This window comes from Neodiprion virginianus, chromosome 7, assembly GCF_021901495.1.
Source record: "Neodiprion virginianus isolate iyNeoVirg1 chromosome 7, iyNeoVirg1.1, whole genome shotgun sequence".
In the NCBI taxonomy this organism is placed as follows: Eukaryota; Metazoa; Arthropoda; class Insecta; order Hymenoptera; family Diprionidae; genus Neodiprion; species Neodiprion virginianus.
The window spans coordinates 3,023,320-3,048,395 of NC_060883.1; the positions used below are offsets into that span (position 1 = coordinate 3,023,320).

The 25,076-nt window shown below is 35.8% G+C and overlaps 1 protein-coding gene across 4 annotated transcripts; it reads left to right on the forward strand.

Moving 5' to 3' along the window:
• Nucleotides 1–2,221: 2,221 nt before the first annotated feature.
• Nucleotides 2,222–24,194, forward strand: LOC124308526 (putative inorganic phosphate cotransporter). 4 transcript variants are annotated; one of them, XM_046771319.1, is made up of 3 exons: nucleotides 2,222–2,559; nucleotides 21,408–21,631; nucleotides 22,183–24,194. In XM_046771319.1, the coding sequence occupies exons 1-3, from the start codon at nucleotides 2,442–2,444 to the stop codon at nucleotides 23,410–23,412; spliced, it is 1,572 nt and encodes a 523-aa protein (XP_046627275.1). In that variant the 5' UTR covers nucleotides 2,222–2,441; the 3' UTR covers nucleotides 23,413–24,194. The 4 variants fall into 4 exon arrangements, with proteins under 4 accessions (XP_046627275.1, XP_046627274.1, XP_046627276.1 ...); XM_046771318.1 differs by lacking the exons at nucleotides 21,408–21,631; nucleotides 22,183–24,194 and adding exons at nucleotides 8,974–9,188; nucleotides 12,489–15,711; XM_046771320.1 differs by lacking the exons at nucleotides 2,222–2,559; nucleotides 21,408–21,631; nucleotides 22,183–24,194 and adding exons at nucleotides 6,781–7,329; nucleotides 8,974–9,188; nucleotides 12,489–15,711.
• Nucleotides 24,195–25,076: the final 882 nt, after the last annotated feature.

The window sequence follows — 25,076 nt, forward strand, 5'->3', positions numbered from 1 at the left end:
CTGGGAAGAAAAAAATGTACTACTTTACTGTTTCTCGTTATATCATATTATTGTAGAGCCGAAGACAGACGACGGACTTCGAATGCGATAAAAGAAGCGAGAAGAGTGGGATTCTATATCTCGTTAATTATACATCTTTTTTTTTTTCCGAAAAAGATTAATCGTTGCTTTGCTCACGTGCCTCGGTCGTTGTACCGCGAGTTCGAAATATCTCGTATGGAGTTTTCCGCGTCAAGTATCAGAGGGAATTCGTCTTGAAACTATCTTCGACGTTGAATTCGTCTGACAAAGAAAAAAAAAATCATTTTTCACAATTTCAAACACACGTAAGTGTTGCGTAAATAAAAAAAAAATTACAATTTGTTATACAGTGCGAATGTCAGGAGTAATTGAAAAAAAAAAAACAAAAAAAAATATGATTTTCGAGATCCGTTGAAAAGAAGAAACAAGAAAGAAAGAAAAAAAAAACGGATTATATTAGAATATTACAAAAAAATTTACAGTCGATAAAGTCGAATACGTACAAAAGTTGAATACATACGTCCATTATTTATAATCACTGTTCTCTGACTCACTATACTTTCATATATGTGTTGTATAGTTGCTGGTATATAAGTACATATGAAAATACGTAGTGGTTTAATCTGTAGTATGAAAGTTTAATTTAATGTATGCAGACGATATTCGTCTTCAGCAACGGGACTAAGAATCACGTGAAATACTCGCGGGATTTAAAGCTAGTCGCTTGTCGGGTATACATAATTTATTCGTACATAAATAATGATGGTGATGATAATAATAATTATTTGAAAGAAATTTTGAGAGTAAATGGTCGGTGGAAGGAGGAGGAGAAATTATAAATTAATAATTTCACCTCGTTGTGAGAATTTTTTGACAAGGATTTTAACGTGTGAATAATTAATCGTGGGTGGTTATATTTTTTTGCGTGTGTGTCTACATGTGTGTGTTTTTAATTATTATAACGTGACAGTTTATCATTTGCTGAGAATAGAAAAAAAAAATTCCGTAAATATCCGGTAAGTCCACCAAATAATATAATCGAGATGATATAAAAATTGGGAATAAATATGCTGGTTAAAATGTATTGCTGATAATGTTACAAGATTGACTTTTTTCTTCACTTTCTCAGTTTTCTGTGATACTTTTTTTACCGCCTGTTTTCACATTTCTGCGACATGAAAACTCCGAAATTAATTTTTACGCGTTTTTCGACTCTAATCGTGCGGAGATACGATTTATAAATTTGTCAGATTTACCAGATTCCCTCATTCTTCGTGAAAACTCGAAATGAAAAAGCAATAAGAGAAAGACGAGTCAATTATCTCTGAATGTGGTTATTCGTTTCATTTTTGGTTCCCTGAATTTTTCTCAATTCGGAAACAACATTCAATTTGTAAAATGTTACAAAGAATGAAAGAAAACGCGAGTCTCCGAAACAAAGAAAATATTTTAAAACGTACAAGCGCCGAAAATTCCTCCAATAAATTGAATAATTTTATCAAATTAGAAACACGAAAATATCGTATACCGATAAAGTGAAGAAAACTGTTAAATAATCAGCCATCGGATGTTAGTGTAAAAAAATAATTCAAGAAATAAGAAAATCCTTAACTTTAAGTACGAAAAAAATGTATCACGCAAAGATTTTAAGGAAACAACGACAAAAAAAAAATGCTTCAGATTTAATTTCTTCGAAAAACTTTAAACTCAAATGTTGTAAAAGAATCGATCGAACGATTTCGGTACAAGAATGAAAAATTACTAGTCGTGAAAAATTAATATTGAATTTTAGAAACATGAAAATAAATGACGATGGTATTAGATACGAATTTAATAATTTTCTTTTTTTTTTTTTTTGTTTTTGTTCCCCTTTCCGTCTTCCAACTTAATCTTCTTTTCGTGAGCCTAGACTCGGTATGTACACACCAATCAGTGGACTATTCACTTGCTTACTTGCTTTGTTCTTCGAAAATCATCGCGCAATATTTACATTATATGTATACGTCGTGATCGGTGTATAAATACATATATACATATATATGTTTACGAATCAACAATGGCGGCGAAGAAGATAACCGCAGGGTGCGATTACGTCTTGACGTTTCCTTCACCAGAACCCGGGTTAAAGCCGCGTTATTCATATCTTGTCCGAGATTTTTCAATGCTGTATACAATAATACAATATTAATACAATAATAATTTTCTCTTCCTTTTTATGCATTCATTTCCGTATCAAACAAATCGTCGAAAATTTCAAATATGTACGCGGCTTAATCCCGCGGTGTGTTTTTGGTGAAAGTGTCCGTTTTTGTAAATTACACATGTAATATTACATGCAAGCAATTAATCGCATTTGTCTAGTTCTCAAACTTGACAATAATATACTTAGTTAAGTGACCACTGAACTGAGTGATATAACAATGATGAAAGAATCGTCGATACCGGTTGCTGATGAAAAAAGTTGGCTACTTGCTGAATTTAACAACTCCGAACCGACGCGCCAGCGAAGAATCGACAAGATTTACAATTTCCTCAAAGGTAAGTGCGCGCAAATTTAAAAACTACCGTTTTTTTTTTTATATACGAAACAATTATGTATGTGTGTTGTTTAAAATCTTGTCAGTTTGTACGAAACATTGACGAGCTACTCGAAATCTCTCTCTCTCTGCTCTTTCTCTCTTTTTGCCTTGCGTTTGTTGTCGTTGTTGTTGTTTTTTTTTCCTGCTTTCAGGATAAAATTAAATGCAACAAGTATAAAAATTAAACGCGATTGCGAGCCTCGAAAATTTTGAAAGCTTCCATCGATACGACGATACTCTGTAACTGCGAGAAAGTCGCGACCTCTGGTCCGTGGTTTTTTGAACTATGCGCGATATTGTAGAAAAATTTACGAGTATGTTAAGTTTGTAATCGTTTCGGTGGAATTTTAAATGCAACACGTTATTGTATTATCGTTACACATGGTGGACATTGTAAAAGTGTTCTATTCGTTGTTTTATTTATTGGTTTTTTTTTTTTTTTTTTTCTCTAAAATCGTAACATCGCTCAGGTGTTGGATTTATTTTGCGAGGTGAAAACGAGGAAGAAGAAAAAAATTCTTTTTGTTTTCTAAATTGAATTGAATCCGATTTTGTGAATGCGAAAAACCAGGGAATCTATATTCACGAATCAGAAAAAAATTAAATTGCATGCGGAAAAGTGCGCCTATTTGTTTGAACTCAAACTATCGCAAAAGAAAAAAAAAAAAAAATAATAAAATAAATAAATAAATAAATAATGCATTGCAATGCAATGAAAAATCTCGACAATAATCAGTATCCTATTCTTGGAATTGAATTTAAACCTGACAGATAAGATACCGAGATCTTCGTGTGCGAAACTTGTAACAGTGTTTTTGCCAATGTATTTAAGTACGCTTGTATACCTATGTATCAGAATTGTATAAGACTCGATGATTGCCACAGGTAAACAGTGCAGAAACACGCTTTAAGCTCACAGCGTAAATCACTGGTTTTTTATTTCCCCTCTCGATCCACGCATGCATACATATGTAGAGGTGTAAATTAACAATGATATGTAACAATAAAACCAATAATAATAGTAACAATAAAGATATTTCAAAGGCAGGCGAAAGTTATACTCTGCAAAAAGTGGAAGGAAATTTTTTTTTTTTTTTTCTTACGATTTTAAATTAGCCACACGATATTTCTATATCGTACTGTCATAAGAAATATACGTGTACAAAATAGTTGGAACATTGCTCAATTCATAGTTTATTACGTGTACAGAAGGTCGAGAAACGAATTCTTGCTGAATGCTATTTAAACCTCGTCATCTACAAATTTCGCTTGAAATTTGTCAGATCAAATCAACCGGGAGCAAATTTGGTTAAAAAGAAAAAATCCAATATCGTATAAAAAATATGTTTCGAAGGAAATTGAAGGAAGAAAAAAAAGATACATGTGTGTTATTTTTTTTTTTTTTTTTAACTAGTTTGAAATTGATGGCAAAGCGATGATGAAATTTGTCCGATGGAAAATAAATCGATCGAGCTTCCTTGAACGTTTCTTTTTTCTTTTTGTCGTATTTGGTTATTTTTATTTTTATTTTTTTTTTTCGTGAACTATACTTGACACTTCATCGTCTAAACAGCTGCCGCTGTTACGTGGAATATTTAACAAATATGTACATTGAACTACGACAAATCGAATTTACCGTAACGAATTCTATCTAAGAATAAGGCCAAGTTGTGAAACAGCGTTTAACTAGACTCTCACAATATAACTGACGACGTTTTGTCGACTACGATTATATTGTTATTACCGAAAACTAGGATTACCAGTCCAGTAAATAATTGTCTCGTAATTTATTTGAAAACAATCGTCAATCCCACCGCGCCGAAATTATTATTGAAAACAATAATCGGAAATTTCTTTAACACTGTAAAAAAGTTAAAATATTCACAATTCGCTGCTGATTTATGTGATCGAAACACGTTCATTGTCAGACAGAAAAATAAGTATGCAAGTTTTATGAAAAACAGATGACACATGTTAATCGATCAGTTTTGATTTAGTGAAGAAAATTAAATAAATAAAAATTTGCAAGTACTCATAAGCAAATTTAATATAGCCATAAGGTATAGAATTAATTTACTATTATGAGAGAATAATTTATATTCAGATAATTGTTAGAAGCAACGCGTGTCAAATTCGCCGATCAATTTTTTTTTTTTTTTCCTTTTACGTCTATTAGGTTAATTATCAAAAATCAGAAACATTTTATCGATCTACTAATTGAACAATGAAAAGAAAAAAGCGTTAATCTATCAGTGTGTCATCACGCTAATTAGTTTATAATCAAAGCAATGTTTCAGGATAAATTTGCAGCCTCGATATCATATAAATGGAATGCAAGGTTTTCAAATTATCAATTAAATAGGGAAATAATTATGTAACGACTTGGGAAAATCTCGTCGTTTATACAACGATCGTTAACCCGTGTCGATATAGATTGTCGACATCTAGATACGGTCAGCGATAAATAGTTGCCTGCCACAGCTGTGCAATATAAGTGCGACTAATCGTCTAGACTTTGTTGAATAGAAAGGTATTAAGTATGTCAAGGTAGTGGGGAAGACCTTTGTATACTTTTATGCCTTTACGTGGAATATTTTCTTAATTGCTTTAAAATTTATATACTAATGCCGCATGTTTTATCGATGCAATTTCCTATCGTACGCAGGGCGAATTTCTAACCAACGAATTGCCCGTCATCTGCTAAAAACTTGATGCGCATGCGCTACAATTTTTCACGACAGTTATTCGCCAGGATGACCAACCGTCGTGAACGTAACCTCGAACAAATTTTATAGGTTATACACATCGCGTCGAACTTTCATTTAAATTTAATAACAGTTGGTCAACCTGGCAAACAACTGCGTTCACAAATTTCAACGCATGCGCATTAAATTTTAGCAAACGATCTTTTCGATTAGTTCGTTAAAAATTCACTCTTTTACGTCAAGTTTTACGTAAATTCTCTCGATTCCAATTCAACGTGTAAAAAATTCACTCGCGATCAGTTTTCCTTACACTCGGAAAACAAATTTTTATAACAAATTAGAAATTGTTGTTATTGTTGTTATTATTCTCTTGTAAAAAAATTCTCGTTTTTTTTTCTTTTTTTTTCCATTGCTACAAGCTCGCGCAAAACTTTTGCGTGGAATAAAATTTGGAGGAATGAATTGATTTTTATTTATCTTTCTTTCGTTTCTCACGATGCTCAAGTTTCAACCCTGCGTGCTTTAATGGTTGTAATAAAATTAAAGTCAATAATTGACGGTGATTAATCGGTTTGTTGTATGGATTTTTCAACGAGTTCTCGGAACCTGATTAAATCTAACACACGTGAAACTTGCGAGCGGGAAGATCGCGCGCGGTTTTCCGTAACGGCAGCGAAGACGCGTTTGCAGGAAATCCTGTTTGGAAAAAAAACTGGTTTTCGCTATCGCGCTAAGCAAACGAGTTTGCCTTTTTTTTTTTTTTTTTTTTTAAATCCACGTACCCATTTTATTTGTAATAATTTTGTCTCATTCCTTCCGTTGTAGAATGTCCTTATATTATATTTATAAAATTTTCCCGTCGTTGTACTGATTAAAAAAAAATTGACAATAATACGCATTTGACCGAAAGAAGAGGGGATAAAAAAAAAAAAAAAAGAAAAAACAAGAAAATTCGCAGACCGTCGAGTTTAACGAGAGAAACTTTTGACCTGTGTGCGTGTGTGTGTGTGTGTGTGTGCGTGTAAATCGCGACACGGATTGACGGGAGAATTGTGGCGGGAGGGAAGAAAGGTGCAAACTGAGTTCGGATCAGTCAGGTGAGCTCAGGTAAGTACAAAGTATCCATGTACGTACATCGGCTTTACTTGCACACAAACGCACGCACGCAGGAATGCCTACGTATGAGCGTTATCTGAACGTGAGCATTCACCCAACATGAAGCATAATATAAGGCGTTTATAAGACTATGGCGAAGCCAGTCATTCGAACGTCTGGCGATAGACTAAACAATCGTCGGTCGTGCAATTAAATTTCGAATCGCGATACGATTCGGAAATATATATATATATATATATTTTTTTAAATTTCTGTGAACAAAAGAAAGAAAAAAAAAATAGATAAATAAATACGTGAATAAAAAATTGGTAATTTATTACACACGGGTCTTGGATATATTTTTTATTTATTTATTTATTTTATTTTTTTCCTCATATTACTGATTCGCGGAACGAGTTTTAACAATTATATACATCAACCGCAGTGCAACTGGTGAAAGAAATATAAGAAAATAATATTCAAAACGAGGATAATAATAATAATAATAATAATAATAATAATAATAATAGTAACAACAATAATTGTGGATTTACACAAGTCGGCGATTGTATGTATCAAGATTAATAAATAATGACGGCAGTTTGTTGGAACGAATAATTGAATCAATTGTGTTCTTCGAAGATCTGTGTTACACATGTATATATTATATAATATATACGGTAATCAATGATGATCAATTTTTTGTAATCGTAGTTGTAAATAATGTCTCGATTTCCGATTCTCGAATAAATTGAAAATTTTATTTCACTCAACGAAGAAAGTGGATCTGTTTCTTTTTTAATAATTGGCAAATTTCGTTATAAAGAAAGGATTTTTGAAATAAATTCAAATATTTGATAAATAAAATAAACCAGCTTGGGAATTATAACGAAATATAGTTAAGATGTTGTCGGCTTGGAAAACCTGCTGTAAGTATCACGATAATTCTACAAATAACGTCGCAAAATATATTCATTAAACAGAAAATAGAAAATTGAAAGAACTGTAGAGTATTTAAAAAACGTAGTTTATATAGTTAACGGTTTTTCTTTTTTTTTTTTATTTCTAGACATCTTGTTTTGACTTTTAATAATCGTCTCTGTGGATTATTAATTAATTAAACCGGATAGAAGATAAGAATTGAACCGGTTATGCAGATGCAACAATTTCAAATGTTTTTTTTTTCTATTTATTTTGCGACTTTTTTAAGCCGTGTCGCATTGAGATTTTCTATTTGCCGTTAAAGAATTCGAATTCTGAAGGAAGATAATAATTTTTCTCACACAACAAACGGAACTCTGTTCGAAAATTTATATGTATATTTTATTCAAATCTGTGCGTCGTCAAAAATTTTTAATCGTACGGTAATATCTCTCTCTCTCTCTCTCACTCATATGTCGGTTTAATCCATCTTCACAGATTTCGAATAATTGAAATAGAAAATTATTGTTTAAACAAACGAAAGGAACAAAAAGTATCCAATGAATAAATACCATTTTTAAAGTATCGAAACTTGAGGCATGGAAATGTTTAATGTAAAATTACGATTTTTTAAAGTAAAAAAAAATTTTTTTTTTTTTCTTCAATACGAATAAAGTTTCTATATTCAAATTTTTTTTATATTTGACAGACATTATTCAACATTTCACTGTAATCCAGTGAAGAAAGCTGAGCGTTTATTTTACGTACCGATTTTTCGAAAAGTCGTAAAAACCAGTTTTTACGCAATCTTGAATATCCCGAAACTCGTGGGTTTAAAAAATTTATACAACGCCACGATTCGAAGGAAAGCAGATTAAGTTGGCAAATCCATATGTATAAAAAAATTTATCATCTCCCTTCAACCGTTAGAATTGAATTCATATTACAGGTTAATCGAACGGCGAATATAAAAACTGAATGTCGCACCGTTTAAAAAAATCGCACATCGATTTCCTTTCACGAGGTTAAATATTGCGTCATAAACTATGATTTTACGAAGTGGGAGATGGGAGGGGGGGGGGGGAATAAACATGTTTTTTTTAAATATTATATATATATATATTTATTTATTCTTGTTATTAATGCAGAGTTATTTCTTTCATCGTTTATACGCTTATTTAATATTTCTCGTACTTTTCCCTGCCTCGAGCTATTTAACTCGCGGATTCGAGCGGTGAACTCGATATTTAATTCCATACCAGTTTCGAAAACTTACGCGTTCCAGTAAATGTTCAGATGCTTGAGTATGGATTTTTTTTTCTTTTTTTCTACTCGCGTTATGCTCGATTTGTAAAATAAATAGAAAAGAGAAGGAGAAAGTAAAATAGAAAAAAAAAAAAATACCCTCGCGAAGCACAAATTCACACCGTTTTTACCTATTTTTCTTTACATATGTTGAATAAACAATCGATTACAATTGTTATACACTTATGAGGCATGTTGTATAAGTAGTTAATTTTTTTTTTTTTTTCATACTGTTATTGTTATTATTATTTCGTCTTCCCTTTTTTTTTTTTCTTCACCCGTTGTATAATTATATCGAAATCTTTCCGAACATCCGCATCGTATTTCAATGGGTATAAATTTCTCAGGTGCCCCGATACCCCAAAGATGGGTTTTCGCCTTGATGGGATTCATCGCGGTAGTGAACGCGTTCACTATGAGAATATGCTTGTCATTAGCTATCACCGAGATGGTCGTCGAGACCGATAGCTCAGAAATCACTGACGAAACTTGCCCCTCGACAAATTCTACAAGCACAACCAACAGCGCCGTGGGTACTTACGAATGGGACGAAAGTTTGCAGGTACACACATACACATACACACACACACACGCATATAATATGTATCTCTATATTGTAACGAAGACTAGAAGATAATGAACTGTGAAATCGTATAAACTCGATAAATTGTTACATTTCCTCGAATTTTTATTTTGTCCACAAAAAATTAGATTGGCAGAGGAAATAAGAGGAATGCATAATATTAGCGAAAGAAAAGAACAACGACTTTTTACACGATTTCAAATTTAACCTTGAAAAACTTTTGAAAGAGTTTGGTTATGAAAAAAATTATCAGAGATCTTTTTTTTGTAGAGCATTAAATTCCGTGAAAAAATATGCATCGTATACATTTATGTGTATTGCCCCGTTGCTGAGTTACAAAATTGAGAAATAACTACGATTATTTTATCATGTTAATTAAATTGGAAAATGGTAAATTGCGTTCAGGAAACATTAAATATTAATATTGAAGACTCGAATCATAACATACGTGTTATTTCCTCTTTCTACAACTATTGAATACGTGATATTAAAACAGAAAATCACTTTTACTTTTGACTGAGGGATATTCAATAAATTTATTTAATTTATATCAACGTTTTATTTAGACTGAGAAAAATTTCATTTGTTACAGTAACGAGAAAAATTCAGTAAAACAGGTATCGTTGAAAAAAAAAACTGTTTGAATATTGTCGGAATCACGAAAATCGAGGTACGCGTAACCATTTTGCGCTATCGTCGATCCTTTTTTGGTAATTGCAACGCAAAATCAGTTACTGAGGCTTACTCTACTTTTTTTTAGTTAAACAAGGCTTCAACGTCAATTTATTTTTGCACGAGCGTTAAATTTTCGCAACAGTTGCAAGAAAATCTAGCAAGAGCGATCGTAATGAGAAAGAATAGTAACGGATACTAGACTTTCCGTTAACGGCTAGAAAACTAATTTTTATTTTCTACCTAGAACTATATTTTTCGATCGTGGTAAAAAATGAAAATAATTAAGTAACCGGTACTAAAAATTTTCTCTCAGTGTATTATTTGTTTAATCGAATTTTGTTTTGCATCAGTCTAATACAGGTATAAATTTATTATAGGCGTTTACCGCACAGTGATAATATTCGAGATTAGTTGAAGATTTCACGTAAAATGTGACAGCTGGTATTGATAAGAATCGCGGATACGTGTGTAAAAAATATTTATCGCGTGCTTCATATTGCACGTTACGCAACAACTACTTCGATCAGGGATTCAAATTCCATTATATTACACCGTAAACGAGTCGGAGGACGCTGTCACATATTTTGCAGTAAAACACTCGCCACGGTTTGGTAGATAAGATCACGCTTAAATCCAAGATCGTAAAGCTAGGGCAGCTGTAAATTATAAGAGAAGAGAAAAACGATGATGTGTTGCATAATAGCCGGATTCTTCAATGGCATTGTGGAACGTTGAAGAAATGTCACGTTTTCGAAACACGTTTAAAACGTTGTTTTTTTTTTTTCTCATTATTATATATGTATATATTTATATATATATTTTTTTTCTATTCTTTACACTTTAATTTATCGCAAAACAAAACAGAGAAGGAAAGATATGCCGTTTCGAAAAAACCTGTTTTTCGTATCGAATACAAAGATGCGTTTCAACTCGCTGATTTTTAAACGCTCAATATTATATAACACGTAAAGGTGAACAATGTTTTTCTCTAACAATAAGTAAAAATTGGTTTATTGTTTTCCTTCTTTAAACGAGAAATTGCTATGCATCTATAACGCAGGAATAATTGCGTCTGAATTTGGTTAGGAAAAAATCGTATCGTCGGTGAATTTTTGGTGTTTTTTTCTTTTTTTTTTCGTCTGTTTCAAACCTCAGCGAGATTATTAAATGCAAAAAGTTTAGTTTTTATGACAGAAATTAACCAAGCTCTTAACGTGTTGTAAAATTTTTTTATACGGTATAACTTGCACAGGTGTAGAGTATGTACATATTTGACTGCAAAACTGTAAAATATTATAATAATAATAATTATAAAACAGTCCAGCATAGCCTGCTGCGTGATTCAGTTTATTATTCCACGTGTTTTTGTCACACTTGAAATTAAGGTAAAGGAAAGATTTTTTGATCACTAGTCTCGGAAATTTTGCAGGTATTTGTCGTTTTTTTTTTTTTTTTTTTTGTTTCCTCATTTTTATTTACAAATTTCATAACAAGTAAAGTTGAAAATAAGCTGTATTAACAGATTTCTTAGTGCCATTTTTGTACGGACTCGATGGCGTGTTTTTGTTCCTAGAATATTACAGATATATACAGTATACATACGGTATGATAATGAGTATCTATGTGTGATCGATAAAGTCTGCCAGACTTGAAAAGAAACTGCTGTTCAAATATGTAAGTAAAAAAAGAAAAGAAAAAAAAAAGAATAAAACCACAAAGATACAGACAAAAGAAAAAAAGAACAAATTCGAATGAAACGAATCGCAAATAATTGCATGCGTTGATACGTGCTTGAGTGTGTTTTATGGATAGGTGAAGTTGTTTAACAGGTTGTCAGCAGTAAGAAAATAAAAATTACCAAAATAAGTACAGTGGAATTTTGTGCGCATAAATAATCGAACGGAATATTTTATCAGGGTATCAATATCAACGGAATTAATTAAAAGCACAAGTATACTATTAACGAAAAAAAAAAGTTATTTATTATAGTCGCGAGAATAAATTTTGCGAATATATATATATATATTTCACGATCAGAAGTTTGAGTTCAGCGAAAAATTTATTCTCGCGACTATAATAAATAACTTTTTTTTTCGCTAATAGTATACTTGTGCTTTTAATTGATTCCGTTGATATTGATACCGTGATAAAATATTCCGTTCGTCAAAATCGTAAAATGACCGTGCCACTGTCCAAAAGTACTTTCAGCCAAGCTAGGGCTTAATAAATATCGTACATATTTTTCATCGACTTATTTCGCCGCGAGACGGGCTTTGAGGTTATGTTTTGCCAATTATTCGACGAACGTTAATTCACACGATAATTTAACGGTCCTATCCGACCGTAACACTTTACCACCTAACACCAAAACAATGAATTTGAACACAAAAAATCTCGAATAAAATCCATGTCTTAAAAATCCTAAAATCCGTCACGTGACACGTGCGGGCTTGATACACGTCTCGAAAAACAAATTGTTCCGAATGAAAAAGATGAAAGAAACCGTAAAAAAAAAAAAAAAAAAAAAATCTATAAAAACCAAACATTGTTTTATTCCGTTTTACAGCACCACCCTAATTCCGCCTTTCTCTCTCGCTCCCGCAGGGTATAATCTTATCGTCGTTCTATTGGGGCTACGTGATAACGCATCTGCCGGGTGGCCAGCTGGCCGAACGTTTCGGTGGAAAGTACACTCTGGGTCTTGGCATTCTGTCTACGGCTATATTCACCCTGATAACACCATTGGTGGTCGAAGAGTTCGACGCTACGGGTCTGATAGTACTTCGTTTCCTGATGGGCCTCGGCGAGGGCACGACGTTTCCGGCGTTGAATTCCCTGATATCGAAATGGGCGCCGCCAGCCGAGCGTTCAAAAATCGGTTCGCTGATTCTTGCCGGTGCTCAGATCGGCACCGTTGTGGCGAACGCGCTGTCCGGAGTACTTTTGCAGTACTCGTCGATCGGTTGGCGCTCGGTTTTCTACGTCTTCGGCTCGATCGGCGTCGCGTGGTTCGTCGTCTTTGTCCTCGTCTGCTACAGCACACCCGACGATCACCCGTTCGTCTCCGATCGCGAGAAGAAGTACCTTCACGATAACATGCACGAGCACACCCACAACAAGTTCCCACCCACGCCGTGGCGCCACCTGCTAAAATCGGTACCGCTATGGGCCCTGGTCGCCGCCTCGGTCGGTCACGACTGGGGTTTCTTCACTATGGTTACCGACCTACCAAAGTACATGAGCGGGGTGCTCAAATTCTCGATAAAAACGAACGGCCTCCTTACCGCTCTGCCGTACCTCTGCATGTGGTGCGTCAGCATCGGTTCGTCCTGGATCGCCGATTGGATGATAAACGAAAAGATAATGACCAGGACCAACGTGAGGAAGATGTTCACAACGATCGCATCCGTTGGACCGGCCTGTTTTCTCATCGCCGCCTCGTATGCCGGATGCGATCGTTACGTCGTCGTCACACTTTTTACCGTCGGTATGGCGCTGATGGGTACTTTCTACCCTGGTATGAGGGTGAACTCGCTTGATCTCAGTCCGAACTACTCCGGAACCGTTATGGCTATCGTGAACGGGATTGGCGCGCTTTCTGGGATCATAACGCCTTATATCGTCGGCGTTTTAACGCCGAATCAGACAGTGAACGAGTGGAGACTCGTCTTCTGGATCATATTTGGCGTCTTCATTGTTACCAACACCGCGTTTCTTTTCTTCGCAAGTGGGGAGGTTCAGTACTGGAATGATCCGGAATTTCTTCTCAGGGATACCGAGGGGAGGAAAAATAAAAAGGAAGGGGATGTTGCTGCTGCTGCTGCTACTGTCGAACGCGGAAAAAACGATGTCAAGACGTGAATAACGATCAAACGACGAGTTTCAACGTTTAGAACAAGTTTTTTTTTTTTTTTTTTTTTTTTCACCTACGTTTTACCCACTTCCGATTTTCATCGCGGTTGTTAAAATCGTAAAATTGATATTCGGTTTTGCCTACTAGCCGTAACTCTTTTTACAAACGGTCATCGTGCTTTGGGCGAAAAAAGTATAATTGTAACGAGTGAAATTTGAAAGTTGATTGATTCACTTTTCTTCTTTTTTAACGGGGAAATTTCTTTTTTCCTTTCATCAAATTGCGCTGTACAAACAATATCAGAAGACGAATGTATGCATAAATAAACAAAGAGTATTGTTGTAATATGAACTATTGTCAAGCTAGTCAATGACGAAAAATGTTGAACGTTCGTCATTTAGTTGTATATATGTATACGTATATTTATAATATATACATATAATGTAACGTAAGAGTAAATCCGAAAGGTATAAATATCTCTCAGTATTCTCACCGCGTTTTAAAATTATTCACATGTAGTGAATTAATCATCCAATAACCATATAAATGTATGCAACCCATGTTATAAATTTTTCACCAACTTCCCTGTAATTACATTCGATATATTATGTAATATATAAGTTTAATAACATTCTACAGTTTTGGTATTATTAAAAAGAAATGAAAAAAAAAACAGAATAAACAATTTCATATACATATACACCAAGTGAATATAAATAATAAAAATGTATTAACACGCGAAGAGAATTAAAAAGAATTGAAAGATACAATTTAAAAAAAGAAAACTATGCAATGTTCACTTGAGTACATATATCATGAACTTTTTTTAAAATTATTATTCGTAATATTTTTAAGAATATTACGGAAAATACGTGATATTTATTTGTTTAATCGCTGCGTTCGGTATTCGCGGAAAGATATTAATAGAAGCTGTGTAAATTTTTATTACGCAGAGTGGTTGTGAGATGTATCATGCGATTATCAGAAACGTGTTTCCGTTAATTTTATTCCCGAAGTAATCGTTCACGATGGATGATCGTGTGTTTTTTACCTCTCGATTTACGTCGATTCGTTAAATCTTGCCGTACAGCACCGACTTTGCAACCGGCAATAAGATGATTGGAGATAAAATTTATAATTTGGTTGCCACGGTAGTTGAATTTATTTATTTTTTTTCTCATTTTTTTACGGTATGTGATGTAATAAAACCGATAACGGATATGAATAAAATTTACAACCTTTTCGAGTGACGTTATATAACAAACCCTAGCTAAAGCCTCGCTGACTTAGGTACGGTGGCTAATCCAAATTACAACCGATAAAACTTGACGATATAATTTAATTTATGATTTTTACAATTATAACAATTTCTCCATCGCATTTCGATAAAACAGCCTCATTTTCATCGGAGGATATTTTCTGACCGAAGAAGCGCAAGAAAGTAAAAATAAAAAACTCAAGTTGACGGGCGAAACGGGAAAAAGATGGATTAAGAAAAAAAAAAATCAAGCAAATCTAACCGTTCGCATGGCAAATTATACTACTGTAATAAAAATTGATTAGCAATCATTGAAACGTTGAATTTCATCAAATTTCTGAAAAACGATTCAAGATATTCTCGATTTTATAAAAATCAAAGTATTTCTTTAACGCGTGATTCCTTGTATATCGTAATATCGGGTACAAAATTTAGGATAACATTTTTATTTATATTGTGAATTTTCTCTTCAATTTTCGCAAATTTTATTTATAGCAAAAAAAAAAAAACAAATAAAAATTACATATCGAGCAAAACTTGATTGATCAGATTTCTACCGTATCTGCACGGTTCACGTAACTCAGAATTGACATTCAGGTTGTGTGTTTCCGTCATAAATAAAGCGGTAAAAATAAATCCGAGGATGAAACGTAAGCAGCGACGGATCTGTCAGAACAAACAATAATTAATGGTCGGCACGTGATACATATATATACATATAAACGTAGATGCGAAGGGGGGGGGGGGGGGGGGGGGGTGTGATGATACAGGAGATGCAGGAAATAGTCGAGTGCATTATGCGTTTTGTCATAGCGCAAATCGCGATGTATACACGGTAGAAAATATTACTCGTGCAATAGTTAAGATTAGGTAAGACGAGCTTTGGGTAATTGAAATTTTTACTACGTATATACGTACACTAGCGTCTGTATGTATATGTATGTTAAACACCGAAAAGCGCAGTGCTGTTATTTAACATTACGCAGCTCCCCGCACTCGAGTCACGCTCTGTAATTCAAATGTAATCTGAATAACGTTTTGTGATATTCAATCAAAAAAGTTTCAAAGTCCCGAAAGTTTCCCCGAGATTTTATCAATTTCTTAATTACAAGTTTACTATCAGATACAGGTACGCGTAGATTGGAACATTTAAGAAATATAAAAAGATATACGATGTTCGTATCGTGTTTTACTTTTCAGGATCTCTCCGACTAAGTTTTAATTTAATTATTTTCAAAATTGTTGAAAATTTTTTCACATATGAATGTATAATTTACACCCGAGAATTAGACAAGTAATTGTGTATCAAAAAAAAAAAAACAAAGAAACGAAAAGAAAACGTTCCAAAGAATAAGATCTAATTCTGGTTACCTTGAACTAAATAATTGAAAATGTACGTGTGTGTGTGTGTGTATATATACGTATTTGCCAAAACAATTTGACAAAAACCGTGCGATTATACGGAGAGACGTTTTTCCCCGTGTATCTGCAATGTCCTTCATTAATTTACCGTCGTTGCTGTCGTTTCCCAGTTTTTAAAAAGCGTAGTTGGAAAATAATCAACATTAAAAGAGTACAGTTTTCAGATTTCGGAATTTCGGTTTCAAATTCGATTTTTTTTTAAATCTTGTCACTCTCCGTTTCAATCGGTCACATTTAATTTTGGCAAAATGAATAACTGTTGAAGCCGTTTTCGACGATGACTATGTAAAGGCACCAACTATTTTGTCATACCGGTGCGATAACAACGATGACAGTTGACTATTACGAAAACCTTGAGATTTTTGTTTACATATTTTATCTAAGATATTTTCAACCCAGTTTCAATATACCGTTTTATATACACGATATATCCGACACAAAAGCAAGTCACGACACAATTCACGAACACAAAGTCATAGTTGTTATTTATGTTTTTTTTTTTTTTTTTTTGTTATTAATTTTTTTTTTACTCGCCTTCTCCCGGTCAATACTTGGAATGACTTAGCAACAATTGGTAAGAAAATTATTCCACGAGTTTGATTAGATAGTCGATTCTATTCCAGATTTTCGAATAAATGGTTACGGTTGTTCTACTTTTTCAGTTTCGATGTAAACATTTTTTCTTTTTTCTCCATAAGGTTAGAAAAATTAATAATACTGAAGTATTTCTTGTCGATAATTTACATTTCTGCTCATTCGATGAACTGGATAATGATTTTGAATTGAAAATTGATCGAAAGCTCTACCCTAAGATATGTGTTGAAAAAATTCAAAAAAAAAAGTGATGAAAGTTCTTAAAGGGGATTAAAGAAACGACCAATTCTTGGGGAGTGAAAAATGACAGGTGTAAAAAAAATTTTATTTTGCCTCCAGGAATTATGCAGAAACGAGAAAAACACGACATTGAAATACCAGCCAATGAACAAACAATTAATCATATTTATACGACGAGGTAGACAATGAGATGAGAAACGATAATGGCAGGATAATTGGTTGAAAATTGGTTTGACGTATAAATTACTTGAATGGTTTTGAAACCTTATATATGGTTAGGCATTTTCTTTCCAGCAGAAAATAAATCATACGAAAGATGATAAAGTCGGTCGACGCGCGTCAGTGAATAAAGCCGGAACAAAGTATGGAGTAATCCTTGGAAACGGAGTCAATGCTGAGCAACCAAAATGAAATGTATGTCACCTCGAACAGAGCGACAATATCTTGGGTCTTATTACGCTGGATAATTACCGAAAGGTGTGCCGGAGCGAAACGTTTTCGGATAACTTATTGTATAGGCGAGGCGAGGAGAGGCCGGAAATCGGCACCGATCGACCGGATCGGGATATATGCATATACGAAACCGAGAAACTCACGTGAGAAGCCTTCCAGTCGTTGAACAGTTCCGGAATCATCGACTCGGAGGTCGTTACCCACATTTGGCGATCCGCGATCGTCACGAAATTCGATACCGATCATCGATTTAACGTTGATTCAACGCCCCGCGGTCAGTGCAGTAGCAATGAGCATCAGTGGGGATTGAAAGATGCAGATCGAGATGATGATACCCCCTCATTTATTGGCGATATTGAATTCTGGCTGTAAGTAACGATATTCATCAGATTTCTACGGTTATCTTAAAGACATCGGTCTCAAGTTTTAGCGATGATTGGCTAATTTTTTATTTCGTGCACATTACGCTTGGCGATTTTTATCGCCGACAGAAAATCGGCGCCGATCTTGGAAAGAATTTCGACGATTTTTCACAAAATTATTCCGATTTTGTTCCAATGATCGATTTGTCACCGATCATGAAACTTGTGAGAAGTGTATAAATCGTTAAGCGAAGAATTAGGTTCGACAGTTTTAAAAGATTCCATTCGATTTCAGTGATCTCGATGATTTATCGGATATTGGTGATATTTTTTAGTTACCTGCAATGAAATTCAAAAGTGAAATTTCGTGTATGAAATCACCATGACAATTCATAGCAATTTCATGAACTTGTGTCGGATTTCAGTGAGAGAAACATCGTGTATAATATTAGTGGGTTCTACGAGTTAAAAAAAAATCTACAACAATTTTCAGGTAAGTTGTAAAATACTAGCTAAAACTTTGTATTAAGATTCTGTGCAATTCTAAATTAATTTGTGAGATATTTCTGTAAAGAATATTTACAAACTTAAAATGCAATTCTCTTTTTAATACCGTAAAAAGTTGGTAAGATCGGTAAGGAATTTAGAACATAATTTTACAACAATTACTGATCATAAATATTCCCTGCGATCTCGAAATAATTCACGATGTTCGAAATTTATCGCTTTCGAATTGATGGAAGAACTGCGAAATATGCTTAGGAGGATGTTTGAATCGTTCAAATTAAAATTTTCCGACGCACGCGTAATAGGAATTCACAACACGAATCAATTCCAAATTTCTTTGGGATTAGTGCGGCACTAAAATCTACTAAATTCCTGCGATTTCATATTTTTATCAGAAGGTATATTCTCTAAACCTCTCAGAATTCGAAATGAAATTGTAGTCGTACTTGCAATTCATGCCGAATGTTCTGTGACACTGGAATTTCTGTAAATCCGTGAGAATTCTGAAGGAATTCCAAAAGCAATTCCACATTCTCATGAAACGATAGTGGAATTTTCAAAATCCATAAGAATTTGACATAAATTCCAAATGCTATTCCACATTCTCATCAAATGCCACTTTAATCCTCTGAATCCCTTGAAATTATGAATAAAAATCTAATGCAATTGAAAATTAACATCGGATGAATCTTGGATTCTCTAAATATGGACTGGCATTTGGAAATGATTCCAAATTCCCATGAATAAAAATGGTTTCATCGGAAACTCAGATCCGTTCTATCTCCGGATTGATCCGGAAACATTCAAGAAAAGTACACCAAGATTGCCTGAATTTCAGTGATCGCAGCGATGCACGGTTCGGCCGAATCTGCGCCGGCATTGTTTGCCTCGAATTTAAAAGATTTGGGTTAACTTGGCATATCGGCAGCGCGATCGCTGCTCGACACGGTGGTAGGTAAGACGTTGTTCCAGATGAAGGCTCGCGGTGTCCTCGGCCGATATATAATGGGAAATAAAATGCGGCTCGATATCGCCGGCTAAAGATTATACGATTATAACTATAATATATATAGTTTACGGACGCAGACAACGCGCGACGATCGGATCTAAACATCTTTATTACAGCTCTTAATCATCCAGAATGTTGGTACTTGCACACTGCAACCTCTGTCATATGCACGTTATGCGATTGCACAAGAGTAAAGAGGCGGCAGTGCGGTTAATAATCAATAATCAAACTGCAATCCTCGCATTATTTCCAGATCCCTATTACCTGTTACTATCGTTGTCTAATACCATGTGTATCGCACAGTGTGTTCATGGAACAAGCCGTATACTGAGAAAAATCCACGCGTCACTTTTCCGCAAAACTGATTGACTGATAATCGCGCGATTGCGTTTAATGCGAAATCCGATTTCCTTTTGTTTATTTAAAAACTTCTTTCCGATTCTACTTTCCGTCTACACACATGACCTGGTATCTTCAAACTATACACGCAATGGTGTGTTGTTTTCGTTGTTGTTCGTCGTCTGCCTTTGGATCGATACCTTGGCCTGATCCATCTAGATCCAAGATTTTTATCTTTCGAAGATTCTTTCGTTATTTGAATCAATTTCATTCTCTCTTTTAATCCAATACCTTTATCTCGATAACAACGTTATTCCGTTTGTCAGATGATGACGGAGGAGGTGAATTCTTTCTTTGCATTGCGAGAATGACGAGGAAAAAAACACAAGAAGTTCTCTAAAATTGCTAACTACGTTTATGCACCGTCGCATAAAATTAGCCAATACATGTATACGTATACTTGGGTTAAAAATGTGTACAGCAAACGTGGAGTGAATGGTTTAGAACCCGCGTCACTAGCTGGCGCGAATCGCTAGTATATACCTGCCTGTTCGAATGCCATTATTTCGAAGGTGGTAAACGCGCATAAAACGGTGTACCGACGAAGGAGCCGGCGTGCATTATAACTCCGAAGAAACAACTCGGTTGCACAGATAAGAAGACGCCGTCGAGGAACTGTGATCAATTAGTCGTGCGAGTCGGTCCAATTCATAGCCAGTGAATTTCGTTCGTATACAATCGTCACTATCGCCGATTGTTTTCGATTTCGTAGTGTCAAAATTTCACTGAAAGGAACAGTGGAGAAAAACGGAGACAAAGAGAGAGAGAGAGAGAGAAAGAGAAAGAGAGAGAGAGAGAAAGCGAGGAAAGGAAAATTGAACACCCTGGGGGTGTCGCTATCGGAATGTTGTACATTTGGAAGACCTGTTGTAAGTAATGATACTGTCGTACTTTGATCGTGTTATGTAGTGTTAATTTTACGCGATGACAAGATGAGGTGAATTTTTTAATTTTCGAGATTCTTCTTTTATCTACCGTTGTCCGCGTACCGCCACTTTGTCGGTGACCGTGATCGGGATCGCGTTGCAATGACACTGTGTGGACGAAAAACCGTGAAAACACTGCGGGGATCGGGTGTTTGGAACAGAGTCGATAATTCGATCACAAGGTGTTATAATTTAACGTGGAGAAAAAGATGAGAGCTTGCAGAAATGTCACGTCGCGTTATTTCCGAGGACGCAATAAGACAGCTCGGTTGTTTCCGGTCTAGAAATTACCTAATCATGACATTGCCTCGTGCCGTTTCATTAAGCAGGTTTACCCTGGATGTCTAAATAGTATTGAAAGAACGTGTGTTCGCGTAGATTGATACCAAAGACGATCAAAGCATTCCATGACTGCTGACGTAACTGTCGATCGGTTGATCGATCGTCGTAACCGACAGTTTACCGACGATTATTGTAACACTTCTGGTGGACACTTACAGGCGCTCCGATTCAGCAGCGATGGGTATTCGCAGTGATGGGATTCTTCGGAATCATGAATGCCTACACCATGCGAACCTGCTTGTCTCTCGCCATAACCGAGATGGTGAACAAAACAAAAAATATCCATACCGCCACGATTGACGATTTCGTCTGCCCTTCGAGCAACGCAACTTCCGTAACCAACAGTCCCAAAGGAAGCTATGATTGGGATGAATCGTTACAGGTGAGAGAACGAGACGGTTTTCATATTGAGTTTCGGGGCTCTTCAAGTCCATGGTCAACAATTCTTGTCTCAGTGTATAGCTCTTTCCATCCTATAAGGAGTCATGGCCGTTCGTTTGCATTCTCGAAAGTGTTAGTGCTAAAATAAAAGCGTCGAGTCCACTGTCTTGCAGTTTTTCGTACAATGGTTGAAATTTCTACAGTTTGAATAATGGTACCGGTGAAATTAGGAAGCCGATGTAGACTACCGTAGAATAGAACATCTGTAGATACTTACAAGCAAGTCAAATCACTCCTTGACGTTCCTTACTTTGGAGGGTGGTTTCGAACCCTTAAAGTGCTTAACAACGGATAAGAAAAGATACGTGTCGCTTAGTTTTTAGTCTACTATAACATATTACAAAAGAAATGAAATCGGAGATATCGACCTGGGATCGACCTTCCTTGTTAGTGTTAGATAAACCCAAAATCAGGGTCCATAAAATTCGACGTTGAAATTTTCTTCCAACATTTAACGGTAATAAGGGATTTGACCACTACTTTACCCAACAGGGTCTGATCCTGTCAAGTTTCTTCTGGGGCTACGTTTTGACGCACATACCGGGAGGTGTGATGGCGGAGAAATTCGGCGGCAAGTATTCACTCGGTCTCGGAATCCTGTCCACCGGAATCCTGACTTTACTGACACCATTGGCGGTCGAATCGGGAGGAGCGACTGCCTTGATAGTGCTACGTTTCTTCATGGGTCTCGGTGAGGGCACGACATTTCCGGCTGTTAACGCACTTCTCGCCCAATGGACGCCACCTTCGGAGCGTTCCAAGATCGGAGCGATGGTGTTCGCCGGTTCTCAGATCGGCACTGTAGTGGCGAACGCTTTGTCCGGTGTTCTGTTGCGATACTCACCGTTGGGCTGGCGCTCTGTATTCTACGTTTTCGGTTCGCTCGGCGTCGCCTGGTTCATGGTCTTCGCCGTCGTCTGCTACAGCAACCCTGACGTGCACCCGTTCATATCGGACAAGGAGAAGAAGTACCTCCACGAGGCAATGGCGGCGCACACTCATCGACGCATCCCACCGACCCCATGGCGCCACATCCTGACTTCCGGACCGCTCTGGGCCCTGATAATAACCCAAATCGGTCACGACTGGGGCTTCTTCACGATGGTGACCGACCTCCCGAAGTACATGAGCAGCGTTCTGAAGTTCTCGATAGCCTCGAACGGCCTCCTCACCGCTCTTCCGTACCTCTGCATGTGGTTCGTCAGCATCGCATCCTCCTGGCTAGCTGATTGGATAATAAACACCGGACTGATATCTCGCGGAAATGCGAGGAAGCTCTTCACAACCGTAGCCTCGATCGGACCTGCCATATTTTTGGTCGCCGCTTCGTACGCCGGATGCAACAACGTCCTCGTCGTCGTTCTCTTCACCATCGGCATGGCGCTGATGGGCACCTTCTACTCGGGCATGAAGGTCAACGCGCTTGACCTCAGTCCCAACTACTCCGGCACCCTTATGGGACTTGTAAACGGCATTGGCGCCCTCTCCGGCATCGTCACGCCTTATCTCGTCGGCGTATTGACACCCCACCAAACCGTAAACGAGTGGAGACTCGTATTCTGGATAGTTGCCGCTGTCTTCATTGTCACCAATCTTGTATACGTGCTATTCGCAAGCGGTGACGTCCAGTTTTGGAACGATCCGGAATTCCTCGCCAAGGAACAAGCGGAAAAGAAATCCGGAACCACGGATCTTCCGAAAACTGTCCACAGCACCAACTGACAACGAAAATCATCGCATATAATCGCGATGAACTCTTTCGCTCTCTTTTTACCCAATTTCATTATCTCTCTTTGTTACATACGATGATGGTGCTAATTGTGTTATTATTGCAGTACGGTAATGTTAAATGGTAGTTAAATTTATAAATATAATCTTTCTTCAAGACAGCGCTAATCTTAAACGTCTTCAAAACGACGTTTAACCAACGCTTCTACACGTCTCAAAGTCACGAAAGACATTTTTCGAATATAAAGATGTCTTTTCGTTGCCAAAGAAAATCTTTTTTACACTTTAAGTTTCACGCTGTCCGAATTCTCAGTCTGTGAATGACTGTTTCGCAATCTCTAATTCGACTGACAGTTTATTACACATCGCCATATTATAATCTCAACATCGTACGTGGGTGTCATTTTTCTGATTTTAAATTTCACCGCGTCGTTGAACCAAGCTCATGAAAAAATCTATTTCATCTTTTCTTTCAAGCCTTGTAAAACCTTCTTCTATTTTGAAATACTCTGACAATATTCTCGCAAAAGCTATCAATACAATTGCTTTTATAACGTAATGACGTTTATCGATGTACAGTACTGTACATTCGTTATTATACTTTCTTTTTCCTTTTTTTTTTCTTTACTCCCAAATTTAGGTCAATGGTATAAGTGAGACATGTAAGATTGGATACAAATGTACAAAGTGCGAAATTTCGCGCAAGCAAAGCAAGCTCTGTTGACACACATGTACAAAAACGAAAACAAAGAATATTAAAAACTGAAATTCCATAATCCACGTTCATAAAAATAGACCTGACAACTGTTCAAACGTTTTTCACAAGCCGTTTGCAAACGTGTAAACCATATTCGCACGTGCGTAGATATGCTTAAATTAGCATAACATGTATCGTTACTCGTAGATCCGAAATTGCCAACTGATCTAAAGACCCAACTTTTGAATTGCTACTACAGAAGATAGTTATCGCCGATCTTAAGCACCTCGATATAATACGACGAGACGGATAATATGATATGTTAATACCTGCTGGCAATAACTTGCGTCACTGTGAGCAATAAAAAAAATTCTTTTCCGCCTCATATTTCCTCGTTTTCGCATCTTATTCTTCGTGCAGGTAAGTCTCTTTCAAAACAGGTTTGAAATTCAGGACCTCTTGCCGTCAAGGAAAAATCGTCGGAGTGAAAATTTTTTTCACCGTTTTGTTTTAACATGCCAAATAAAACTGCGTAATTCACGCGGTACGAAACTTTTCGAACACCGTGTACAACGAGCATTGAACAGATACACGAATGATCACTCACGGTGTTAAAAATCTGATTAATAATTCTCAATTGCGATCGTAAATAGAGCTCAATATGATCGAAGGTTAAACTGAACTCTCGTCAATAAATAGTCGTAAAAATAAGATCTGCAGACTACACTGTTAAAAATTTCTGTATGAAACTTCCTGCTCTGTAAATTCACCATACATTTACAGTTCATTTAATTTACTGGTAAAATATATTTGCTGCACAATTTAGTAAATTCAAATTACTTTTCTGTTTTTTTCGTACAAATTATAGTAGAATCAAAAAGTTTCAATGTAAATTGAGGACAATTACATAATAATTTTACGTTACTGCACCGAATTTGTAAATTTTCAGCCTGATCTTCGT

Bases quoted from the DNA above. Each gene is read 5' to 3' on its own strand.
- LOC124308526 (XM_046771318.1), top strand. From the start codon at position 2,442: ATGATGAAAGAATCGTCGATACCGGTTGCTGATGAAAAAAGTTGGCTA. The intron at 2,560-8,973 runs GTAAGTGCGCGC...TAAATTTCTCAG, and splicing joins GATTTACAATTTCCTCAAAG to GTGCCCCGATACCCCAAAGA. The intron at 9,189-12,488 runs GTACACACATAC...TCGCTCCCGCAG, and splicing joins AATGGGACGAAAGTTTGCAG to GGTATAATCTTATCGTCGTT.